Source organism: Phalacrocorax carbo, chromosome 4 (genome assembly GCF_963921805.1).
Source record: "Phalacrocorax carbo chromosome 4, bPhaCar2.1, whole genome shotgun sequence".
In the NCBI taxonomy this organism is placed as follows: domain Eukaryota; kingdom Metazoa; phylum Chordata; class Aves; order Suliformes; family Phalacrocoracidae; genus Phalacrocorax; species Phalacrocorax carbo.
Window position 1 is genome coordinate 60,278,414 of NC_087516.1, and position 13,002 is coordinate 60,291,415.

General features: G+C 40.8%; 1 protein-coding gene across 1 annotated transcript in view; it reads left to right on the plus strand.

The window, feature by feature from the left end:
- The window catches only part of LOC104051140 (transmembrane protease serine 11E-like), a 41,121-nt gene that overhangs the window by 14,258 nt on the left and 13,861 nt on the right, over positions 1-13,002 (plus strand). The window contains exons 4-5 of the mRNA XM_064450847.1: positions 7,400-7,467; positions 10,721-10,884. Of these exons, the coding sequence (XP_064306917.1) occupies positions 7,400-7,467; positions 10,721-10,884 (232 nt within the window). The remainder of the gene's footprint in view (positions 1-7,399; positions 7,468-10,720; positions 10,885-13,002) is intronic.

A 13,002-nucleotide genomic window follows, 5' to 3' on the forward strand; every position in this document is an offset into this window, starting at 1 on the left:
TCGGTGCCTTATGGTTCTTGGGTTGGGAGGTTAATTCAGGAGGAGTAGATCCCCAAGGCAGCAGGTTTTTGAGACACTGCTAAAGACTATTTGCTTTGGGAGACCAGATTGGGAGGACTAATTTAGAGGTGATAACTGAACGTGCCCCAAGAAAAGGGCATGTGCTGAGGTTCAAGGGAGTCTAACATGACTGTCTCTTTTTTATAGCAAGTTGAAAAGTACAAGTATCTACAATTGTCACGTAGCTTCATTTGCTCTGTGTGTGCTGTTCCCCCCACTCCCCATAAAACACTTGTTTTCTTCTCTCAGCCCCTGAAACAAAAGAAAATTGAAGACAAATTGGACAGATCACAGAAAGAGAAATTATGGTAGCTGCAGCAGCCAAATCTTTCCAAGGACTTTTCAGAGTCTTGCATCACCCAGACCACACTGAGTAAGAATGTTCCTGGTTGTAATAAGTTTCAAAAGAGATTTTTTTTTAGTGTTTTCAGATATGGATCCCAAAATTTAAAACCTAAGTCCTTATTTAAACCCAAGCGTTCCTAGGCTCTCCCTCAAGTACTTACTTAGTATTGATATGAGCTGAAAAGAATGGAACTTCTATTGAAAGTTTTTCTTGTTCTTCATTGAATGCAATTTTATTTAGAAGTGTATCTATAGTACAAAAGCCAGAAAAAATAAGCTTTTTTAAAATTCAGCTTTTTAGAGACTTTTTAATAATATTCTCCTTTTTTTCTTGTTATGCAAAATAATGTTGTAAAATGGCAAAAACACCTTTTATCTGTGTAAAAAGGATCTTTAAGATTAAGGAGCATTTTGAGAAAAAAATCCAAAAACAAATTTAGAGCAGTTGACAACTTCTGCTTTAAAAGCTTTATTTTAAGGGAATGGTTCTTGCAAATAGGAAGCATTGTCCTTGGACTAGCGTGGTACAATACGGGTGCCCTCTATGGGTGACTGGGGCCAGAAACAAAGCAGAAAGCATCTTTCCAGGGTAGTTCAGCCAACTGGGAAACAGGACAATGTAACACTGGCCAAGATGACAGTGTGGTGACTTGTTTATTTAGCTCTGGAATTAGATGTTGACAGCACACTCGACTGTCAGCACGTATATATACAGGTGTGGACTTAAAGATATTGATGAAATGCTGTACACTGAGAGAGGAAATAACTCACAGAAAGCACTTGCATCTCACTTGTGATACTTATTTTGGAAATTCCTACTGAAATCAAAAGAAGAAAAACACCACTGGCATAGGCGTATACCACATTGATTTAAAAACCGAGATGCTTTCTTGTTTTAACTTTTTTCCCAGTATTTCCTGTTTCTACATGTCACAGTAACACAGGCAACTAAAAAAATATTGAGGAAAATACAAAGTACTTTTAAATGCTAGTGTGAGTTGATGCAGTGCAGCACATGAAGCTGTGGCTTAGTGTTTTTCTTCACCTTTAGGATCTCAAACTGCCAGCATGCTTTACCTAAATAGCATGAATTTCCAGGATGAAATGATTACTTATTAACAATTTGCCTATTATGCAACTCTCTCGAACGTATATTCAGCAATCCGTCAACTTCATTCTTTGTCTTATACTAATTATTAATATTATTAATTATTTGAATTATTAACACAGTGTAATTTTCTCAAGGAATAGGCATACAAGCTGATTTATATTTGTCATTTTTTTTCTTGGTTCATCAAGGCAGAATGTCTAATAAGCATGTATAAAGCCAGAAAAATCACAAGATACCCCCCCCCCCTCAAAATAAGTAACTTCAGATAAGTAATTCATATCCAGTGTGTGGCAAGACAAGCTATAGAAACTGCACGAGGAAGATGGATGTGAACATGAGCTGGAGAAGGAATTCAGAATGAAATACAGGGCAGTTATCGACAGTGTGTGTGATTAAGGGTAGAATCTTATCTTAATTATAGACCCACAATCCAGAATTACTGCATTGTTTACAGGTAATTAAATCAATGAAGTGATTCAGGATGTGAACTGGTGTCACTGAGATCAAAATCTGTCCGGTCAAGAGAGTGGTTGTTTAGAACATAGTGTTGTCAAAAGGGAGAATCCAAATTCAGTATTGAACTTGAGTGGCTGGGTATGACATTTGGGCATTTGTAACTTGACTACACCACTATTGGTCTTCCTTAGATTTCATAAAACTATTATTTTCCTAAGAGCTCTTCACTCCTGTATTTCATCTCCTTACCTCTATGTATTGCTTAAAAAACAGAGGGCACAGAGTTATTTTTCTGGGAAGAGCATACTTTTTTTTTTTGGGGGGGGGGGGGAACCCCCACACAAAAGCCCTTCTCTGGATATTGGCCCAGATGGTTTTCTCTCCAAAAATTGGAAAATCTTCTCCCTAAGTGGACAAAATTTCAATGGCAGTGTGAAAGTTTTAGGAAGCTAATTATGGACAATTGAAAGGAGGGAGTAGGAATGGGAATACTCAGGTGACCTTAATTCCAGCTGTCACTATTACATGGCTGTAATGAAACTCTTATGCCATTACATGCCTTTGAAATTGGTTGCACTAGGCATAAGCATGGTACTTTAAATCCTGACGTTATCCATGTATTAGTCCTCTTAATTTCTTTTATCCAAAAGAACAATCTTTTTAGGAACTACTGTACAAGGTCAGTTATTTCTCTTTTTGCAACCAACACCTCCAGGAACCATCCAGCTGAGCTCCTTATTTTAGTGCCAAAGTCAGATAGTGCTTACACACCTCCCAGCTTTAGCAGTCCAGTTAGTTTAATCTCTGTGAAGAGTTTGTGATACCATTTGTAGATGTATGGTATCACACTGGTCTTGCCTGCCATGACACATGCTGGCTTTGTCTACGTGTGGTTTTTGACGGGAAAGTTTCTGATCTTCTGGTTTGCTGAAGGCCCGTGGATCACTACACTCACTCTCCTTCAGGTCCATTTTCTTTGCCTTGGGCAAGCACTGTGGCTGTAGGGCTGTCGCTGCTGTGAGAAATTGTTTTCTCTGTTTCTAACGGGAGTGTGATGTCCCCATCTGGTTTGGGTCAGTGCCAGGTTCAGTTTTTCCTGTCCCTGCCTGTCTTTTTCCTCCTGCCCCCTCTCCCTCTAATCTCTGGTAGGGTTCCCAACTAAACCCTCATTTGAAACCAGGGCAGAAGATATGTCAGGTTCTCAAAGGAGCTGCTGCTAGATTTGCGTCATGGTCAGCTCTGGGGGTTTCAGCAGGTTGGGCTGTAAGTTGGGTGCAAACTAGCTAGCAAGTTGGGTGCTAGGTATAGCATTAATTGAAGTGATTAGTAGTAACTCATACTGTATGATTGCCACAAAACTAGAGAGAGTCACTGAACCAGGTGGTATGTTCTAATTAATTTTTATGGTCAAGAAGCTTTAAAAATCACTAATACTAGACTTTACATCCTAAAGAGCTAGGGATGCAAGAGGAAGAATGTAGTATGAGGATAGCCGTTGAAGGCCTAAATTGGCAGCAGGCAAAAGAGCAATAGTATTGAGCAACAAGAGGATTTGTGCTCCCAAACCTACTTAATGCTTTTGAACATCCCATGCAAGTAAGTCAGTGGGTTCAGCAAATATTCCAGAGGAAAGTTCTGTCTGTCTGACCTTTCTGATAAATCATGTCACCCTGCATGCAGTGGCAGAGCAGTGTGTTGTGGGAGAAAGCAAGGGCTGACACAGCCAACCTCACTGGGTCACTTCCAGACCCAGCTACACATCTGGCTATAAACCCAGCTCATGTCAGTCCCGTCCTACACTGGAGCGATGGGTTCCATGTTGTATGTGACCTACTTCCAGAGCTTGGGGTTTTTTTGGGTCCCAGGGAGGCAGGGTATATTGGGTGACTCTGAAATCATGAAGATCTTAGTAGGTTGCTCACAGGTCTCGGAGGGTTGGCCATGGTGCGACATGAGAAAAAGAGGATAATGATGAGATCCGGAGTTAATCAAGATGGGATAGCAAAACAAGTCATGTTCATCAAGGTGTAAAGGAACTTCTGGTTGCAAGGAACGAGGAAGAATTTCCATTGTGGCTGGGTTTGTACAGGTGGGGATGTTTTGTCCTCTTATTGCATCTTTGGTACCAGCTAGTATTAGTTACTGTGTTGGCAGAGATGGACCAGTGTTCAGGAGTAAGGTCTGGTTTGTCTTAGAAAATTATACTGCATGGAGAGAAGTTTTGTAAAAAGGATAGAGGATATGAAATTAAATTGAGAAGATACCAGATGGCATTAAGATAAACTAGCCAGAAAACATTAACTTAAAGAAAATCTTGTTTGGATGAATGCTAAAATAAAGGATGTCAGGAAAATGCTGATCACTTGAAAGGAGCAGGACTTGGCACTTGGTTAAGAATGCTTGTAGACCTTGCCTGCAGCAGCAACTGTCACCATTGAGCAGTTGCTAGACAAGGGCCAAGAAAACAAGTGAGATGCACTTAATCAGTGGTGAATTTAAGGGATCTGGCCAAGACAGTGTCACTTTGGCTGTAATCAAAGCAAAAGGCTTAAAATGAGTGTAGATGCCTCTCCCAGGCAGGACTGGGTCCCATCTACTTCCCAGACAAATTCTAGCTGCTTTTGCTTCCAGGGTTGTGACTCAAGCTGAAAAGAAAGCTGTAAGCAGGCTGGAGAGAAATGTTTGCTGTTTGATATGTGTGTGAAAGGCTTTACCAGAAGATGAACAGTAAAAGCAGGAGACAGAGCATTAATCTTTGAAAGTTATTATCTGAATGCATCTTGCCACATCTTTTCACCTTGTGTAAACTGTATGAATATAAAGATTACTGTTGTTAATTCAGGTTACCAAAATTATTGTTGAAGGAAAGAGGGGATCTGGGACAGATTCATGTCTGTCAAACGAATTCATCAGCAGGTGGGGGATAGGGGCCACAGTGCAGAGGTTTGACTAGCATGGCTTTCCTGATAAGATACAGCAGATTACAAAAGTAAAAAAATGCCAGGTCAAGTATGAAGGTGTTAAAGGCCCTGCAAGGATCACTGGAAACAAAAAGACTCTTCAGTTGTTTTTTGTTTATCTGCTGGTGATGTAGTACAAGTCAACTCTTAAAGAGGATAAAGTTATGATAGTGTATCACAGGAAAAGTGGCTACTTTTTCATTCAGACATGAAATAGTGAAAGAGAATGTAAATAACACAAATCCAGTAAATTTTATATCATTTTAAATCGTATGCTTACTTTTCTCTCCATAGGAATGACTAACAACCCTTTTGGATTGAATTTTCTGAGAACAATGTCTGTTGCTGATAGTTCAGTTGCATTTGGACTCCTTAGATTCTTTTTGTAAAAAGACTGTGTGTAACTCTATTTTGTCAGATGCCATGGGAAATCTTTCTCTGCTGCAGCATTGGTGTTCCTGATCAGACTGTACAGAACATCTAGGAAGTGGGCCAGGGTGAGGAGAAAAGGAGAAAGCCAAACGCATCAGGAGTACAAAAAACACAATCATATGAGCCGCTCAAGCGGTAGCAAAGATACACAAGGGACTGTAAATTCTTGCCCTCTTTCACTCCCAAGCTTAGTCAGCCTACGTTCGCTTTAGCAATGTAGAAGCTTGCTGTGTACCTCAGCCCAGCTTAAGGCTCTCTTTTGTCTGCAGAGCACTCTGCAAAGATGTTCCTGTCCCAAAGATCTCAAAGGTTCTTAGAGGCAGTGCAGCCAAAGATAGCACATGCCATTGCATGCCACCAAGCTGGTAGTGCTGCTTAACTACACGCTTCTGCTTAACTACACGCTTCTGCTTAACTACACGCTTCTGCTTAACTACACGCTTCTGCTTAACTACACGCTTCTGCTTACACAATTATCAGTGAAGCAGTTAACACTGTGACAGAAACAATAAGCAAATGTTATCATTAAAAAAAATAAAATAGCTTTTTATCTGAGGGCAAAATCTTCCAATAACCAAGGGTGGTGGTGGAAAAGGCTGTGGAGTTATAGGACAGAAAACACTTTATTCTTGATTTCTAACTGTATGCCCTATAAAATGCAGTGGTAGCAGCTGTAAATCTGTGAAGTGACAGGATAAAGAACATTCTGCATATATATACAGTAGCTTGTCACAGTTGATATATTTTTTCCATAGAATTCTATCTGTTCCAAATGTTGAAGTAATTCCAGATAACTGCCAGTAACAGCAAGATAAAAGATCAGCTCAATGTATGACCACGAACATTTTTTTCCTTATGTATGTTAAAATCACCTTAAAATAATGTACAGTTTACATCTTAAAATTATCTGCTTCAGTATCACTGTGTAACGACATGAGGCTTCATCTTATGACAGCCATGGCTGGAAAGAGGGGCTTTGTGTTCTTTGGGAGGAATCACCCCCAAATTCTGTGCTTACATGCGTGTTTCTGTAACTGAATGATTTCAACATACTAGAAGTTTGAGAACCATTACTTTTTTCTTTCCTTTGGAAGACAGAAAATCTGGATACTTGGCTAAATCGGACAGCAATTATGGGCTAAAAACTGCAGAAAAGACAACTTGTATGATTTTTTTTTTAAAGCATTTCTGTGTAGCTTTTCCTGTAATGCATTTGATGTTTACAGGATACGTTCGATTTACTTGGTTTTTGCTGATAGGAGGAACTGCATAACTCAGTAGTGACTTTGCTATTTCTCAGTACTTCAGTGATCCTGAGCCATTCCAGGCAGAATTTCATGCCATGCCGTATCACACTGCGCTGTCTCAGACTGATCACACAATCCTGAGACAACATTCAGCCTAAAGCAGGATGTGGTTAAGTAGGCACCAGCTGCTTAAGATGTCATTTGGGGATTGATTCCTTATGAGTCCTAGATTTCCAATTTCTGATGAGAATTGCTTGACAGTTCCCCTAGCATGTGGCAAATCACAAGGGTGTTTGAGAGGTATAATTTGCGATCACTGGTAGTTTTGCTATAAATTTTTATAGGACCGAGGATAAATGCTGTATCAGAAAGGACCCCTACAAGAGATGCTCACTGCAGTGCAGAGCACAGTGTGCTGCATCCTTTCTGTTGGCTGTCTTTAGCAGGTTCTGCTTTTGGAGATTGCAGCAGTGTGTTTCAAAGATGTTTATAAACACCCCTCATTATGCCTGGGGAGTGGACAGGGCAGCACTATAGTGGCACACTGATGTAGTCATAGGATATTTTTTAAAAATGAGTTAACTTTTTATGATGTGCCTCAGGCTGCATAGGAACAGTTAGGAAAAGTCTGTGGCAAATGCTGTCTAGAGGCTGGGCTGGATTATCTTTCTTAGCTCTGTAAGCTGTGAGTTTGTAACTGAATGCTGTTTTCTGAATGCTCCTTCCAGCAGTATGTCCGTTTCCCTCCTTTTTTTTGTTGTTATCTTATATTTTTCTTTTTTCAACAGATCGACAAGACATTTTACAATTCCATTTTAAGGAAAAAATACATCCGTTCACGCTTAATCAGAGTGAGGTATGTGAGATTATCATAAATGCACATAAATGCACACATAAATACACCAAGCCCAGCTAGAAAGCCATTTGATCTGATTCAGTACAGTGTATTTTATGTAAGACCAGAGCATAATCCCCAATTGAGCATAATCTTATTTTGAACCATGCCCTCCTTTGGATCTTGATACAGAAGATAAACTTCAGTCAGTCCACATTCTGTACAAGTTTGTGTTTGGATCTTGAGCAAGCTTTAGCCAATAAAGTAGCTATAACTTGAGCTATCTAAAAATAAAAACAATTTTCAAAACTGTTTCCTTCACTATAACACAAATTATCATTTTACTTCTAGTATTGCTACTGTGCTGGGCTTGTCAAGTAAAACCCAAGCATGGCTACACTGGTTCAGAAGGTCCCACTTGTTGCCGTTGCATCTCTAAGAATGGGCATAAGTAGGTGCCTAGGGAACAGTAGCAGCACAACAGACATGTATGATAACTGCTTCTTGGTATGCTCCCTACCTCCAGCTGTTTACCACTCGGGATTTCCTGAAGTGGTGGTTTGTTTAGCAGCTCCTGGTGGAGTTATTTTCCAAGGACTTGTCTAGCCTCCCCTGGACTCTTCAAATTTCTGCACCTCAGTCCTCTAGTGAGGAATTACTTGTAAAGAGCTGCCTTCTTTGGATCATTCAGTGGCACCTAGTTCTTGTGCTGGAAGAGGTGATGAAAAGTTGATTTCTATCCCTCCTCTCCATGCAATTAGTGGTATCGGACACTCCCATCATATGCCTTTTCTCTCCTGTATCAATGAGCTTTACTCTTTTCTTCTGTTGAAAGTCCCAGCCTGCTCAGCCATTCTTTGCAGGAACTGTTCCTTGTCACCTTGTCACCCTGCCTAGCATCTCTTTCAGGCCCCCTGTCCCTGGATAGGGATATGCTAGGATATGAGGAAGGGGTCACACCTGTGGTTGGGATTATCACTGAGCAATGGTTTGTTGGTTTTTTTTTTTCCTCTCTTTTATTCTGTGTTCATTTGCCAATGTTTGATTTGAGTGTTTTGACCACTGAGTGCTGAAAATGACCTTTTAATAGAACTCTCTATTGTAATACTAAGGTCTTGCTCGGGAGTGACAGTGCCCATTGCTTTGCAAGTAAACCTTGAATGTCTTCATAGTCATGCGCTAGAGCTGCAAGACTAATGATCACAGCCTCAAGATCTTATTCCTGTGACTGTATTTCTCCTTGTTCTTCTACAGTTTGTGACATCCTGCCTCCTGCTCTACCTTAGCTTAATCCCCAGTTAGGCAAATCACACCAGTTGTCATTTGAATGTAGCTTTAGGAATATTTTTTGATACTGACTAGACTGTTATAAGTCTAGACAAGGTGATTTAAGGATCCGACAGTCCAATCTGTAGGGAGAAGTAATATTTTTTATGACCTTTTTTCCCAGGGACAGACTGCGGTATTTGCTGTGATGTTTGCTGTGTTGGATGCAAGACTTGTATGTGCCAAGGCTTGTTTGCTTTTTCAATTATACAAGCTTTATGCCTCTTTAAGTGACTTTGAGTGCAAGCTCTTTTAAGGAGGGTCATTGTTGTGAATTTGCTTGGAACATACTGTGCATATTTTTTGGCTCAGTATAAACAAAGCATTAGTAGGAATGCCTGCTGCTCACTGAGAAAGACAAAACAAATCTTTATTTGGTGTCTTTGGCTCTGGACTTTTGCTATACAGCGAGTGATTCAAGGCGGGCTGTACTCTACCTGAGGGTTTTGAGAGGTGTGGTGTGCTTGCAAGAGTTGATACGGTAATTCCAGTGTGGCACAGCACAGGAAGAGGAGTGGGGGGAGAGGTGAGGGAACACCTCAGAAATGCAGAGCAACACCCACAGTTGGATCAGATAATATCTGGAAAATAAACGGAGTGGCAATCACGCTGAAGCTGGCACAAAGGGAAAAACAGCCTGTTGGAAAGTTCACTTGCTACTTGGTCTCAATTATGAGATACTTGAGGCAAGGAACATGTCCTTCTGCTGAGCTACGAAACACTCAGCATGCCTTGATATGCTCATAACACATGGCCTTTTATTTGCCCTTCACTGGCGATAGCAGGAATGTCTGTTTCATTTTGGTCCATATTCCTTTCAAAGATCATAGCCAAATTGCACGAATTCTGTATAAGCTAATTGCCTTCTATTTTTAATTTTCTTATTTTTCCTCTATATGGTTACAAATTTCCAAGATAATGAGAGATAACTGGAAGATCTTCTCTTTTCCTTTCCTATCTGAACGATGCTTAAGACACAGCAACCTGCTTTTGGCTTGCCCCCTGTATGAAGTAACCTGTTGTGGGTTGCACCATGGCTTCTCAGCTTAGGTAGGAGGAGGCACAGGGGAGAATGTTCTTGGTGCACGCTCTATCTTCCCTGTGTAATGACCAAGGATAAGCCATCTGCAAGCAAAGAGCAAGATTTACTATGCCAGATTAGATGCTTTGGTGTTTGTAGTCTAGCATTCAATGTCTTGCACTATCTGATGCTCTAAGGAAAAATAAATACTGCTACTGGGTGAATTCAGTCGTTAGAAGATTTCTTTTCTTTCCTCTGATCATGCATCAGAACTGTGGAATTGTGTGTCCCAGTATGGGTGCCACTTGTACTTCTCAGTGAGATGTTAAAGGCCCCTTTTATGGTCCCTCTCTTGGACTGTGATGAGTAGATTGTGGCTATGCTGCTGAGTTTTGTTTATTGTTGCATAACGTGAGGTTATTAGTCACATTCTCCCAAGAGGTTGCAGTGGTGGAATTGGGTTGTGTGGTCTCTCACCTTTGCTCAAGTACCTTTTTGATGATGATTGGAACTTTTTATTCTGTGTATGAACGGGGCCCTGGATAGGTCTGTCTAGACACCATTAACCAGCTACCTGATGCTTCTGAAGTCCTGTGTATTTGCTTTTCATTGTAATCAGATCAGTTCATTCCCTCCTGCTCTTGTGTCCCAAGCATGTGGTCCGTGACTACTTTTAGGCTCCATTATAACATTGGTCTAGCCATTTGTTCACAGAAAGCATCATGCCGCTTTCTAGCCTAAGATGTGTTTGACCATTCAGAATTTGCTTGGATTTCTTTTGGCAATTCCTTCTCTCAAAAAATGTACAAAATGTTAAAAAAATTTATCTAATCCTTTGTTACATTGCCATTGCTAGAGGAGCTAAGATAAAAACTAAGAAATGCAGAAATGGGCTGAAGGTAACCAGACTGTTTCATTGGTTTGTAGCCCAGATGCTGATGGTGTGATGGCAGAGGCTTTGCTCACATTCTGGTTCTCCTCCACGGATTCTAGAGAAGCATTGCGAGAAAGAGTTGAAAGAATCTTACGGAGGGGCCTGAAAAAATACAAAGGGCCCCTGCGAATAAATGTCAGATCTTCTACCATCTCAAGTAAGTATATTACATCTCTCTTAAAGGTAGTTCTTGCCCTTTTCTGATTGCTGGGACTTCGTTTTTCTCTTCTGAGGATGGCTGTTACTGAGTCCGAATGGCAGTCTTTCCTGCTCATTAAGTTAGAACAAAATCAGTGGCAATCTATAAACCCCACCTAAGTCTTTTAAATAGGTCTTAAATATGGATGGTCTTAAATATGGAGCACTTGCTTTGTGGCTTTGCAGCGCAGCCTTAGCCTTCCTCCAAACAGCAGTACCAACCTTATGCTTATCCAGGGTAAAGAGGAGGAGCCTCACCACAGTGTTTTGGTACACAGCAACACAAACATGCTCCCTAGGTCTTTGCTTCTCTGAGGAGCCTGAAAGTGCAGAAGCTATGCTTGGATGAGAGAGGGGAAAGAGCCAACGCACTGAAAAAATGTTTGGTAGGAGGATCAAATTCCTTGCGAATTCCCCAGGGGAACGAGGAGAAAGGGAAAATGTTCTTACCTGTGTGACTTCTCAGCTGGGGATCTACCCCATTCTTTGCAAAGCAGACCTGCATCTGCAGGCTATGAACATTAACAGCAGTATCTTTTTGATTTAGTGGATTACTAAACAGACACTGAAAGGCAGGTTTCCTTCCTCTTCTACACTTCTGATCCGTTAAGAGAATTTTTGTGCAGGCTTAGATTTTTGTCTCTGACTTGGCTTCAGTTATATGTAGTCAGCATTTTTTCTGGGTGTCAGACTTCTCAAGAATGAGTTGCTAGTTGAAAGGAAGGGGCAGATACTTGTTCCATTTGTTTTTGCAGACCTTCTGCTTACTCCTAGCACAAGGGTTGACCATACAGCACGTGGGTGGGTACTTGCTGCTTGCTTTTCCACATTAGACTACTTAAACCAGCAGAGATCTGCAGAGGCCAGATGGCTGTATGGAAGGAACAAGAAGCCTGGGCCAGATTCCATGCTGGATGGATCCAGACTTCTCCCCACTCAGAAATGACCAAGAGCAACATCTTGTTCTATCTCTTGGTGCTTGAACTGGGCACATCACATTGCTGCAATGCAGTGAAACTCAAATATGAGCTGTCACACACCCATTGTTTCTTGATGGGCCAACCAGTCTCAGTCTTCCCCATTGGAATGTCTCAGGATGACAGGTGACATCCTTTGGGCAGAGAATCACCACTTCTCTGTAGTGTTGTTTATTTGCTAGTAGTTCCTCTTCAGCAAAGTGCACATGTAATTTCTCCCAGATAGAAATAGTGTCTGGGCATCAACTAGAGTTTCAAAGAGGGGTTTGGCTTTTTTTTAAAGACAGGTCATGATTTAGTGGATTTTGAGGCTTCCGTTTTATTTGGTGCCTTACATAAGTCTATAAAATTGGAAGGAGTACAAAAATGCTTGTTAGAAAAGGACTGTGATCCTCTCATTGAGTTATCTGATTAGCTGCTTTTATTCAGTCTGGAACATGTGGGAAGTGACTCAAAACTCTGTTTTAGTTGACCTTGGGCTGCACCAGGGCTGTTACAGCAATGCAGTAGTTGCTAGTTTTAAAAAAATTAGCTGATATATTGAATCACAATGTTTTCATTAAGTATTTGGTCTCAGTAAAAGATGGCATCTCTGTTACTTTGATAAAGTTGTAAGATAAACTTTGTGTTGCTTTTCTTGGCTCTTCCAGCCTAACCATAAAACACTAGCTACATAGGTCTACTGCTCACTACAGGACTAGCATTGTGCAACTGTTACGTGTGACACAAAGGAACGTAAACAATACCTTGTCATTTCTAGGAGACAACAATAAGAAAAGGTTCTGTTTGGATCTTTCTTTGTTAATAGGATTTCAGCAGTGTTCTGAGGCTTAGGCAAGCTCCTGTTGGTGCTGCTGTTTAAGAAAACCAGGTTGACTCCTATACTTTTATAGGAGATGCAAGTCTCAATTTATAAAGCTCGTAGTCTTCCTCACACCTGAGAGTACTGATAATTTTCAACAGATCCTGGAAGTCCAGAGAAGGATCTAGGTTTTGCGTTTCCCACTTCTACCTCCCCTCCTGAAATAGCCTATCCAACATTAGTATTTAAACCAGGGAAAGCTAAGAAGCCCTTTTTTCTTGCTCTGCAGTACCTTTCT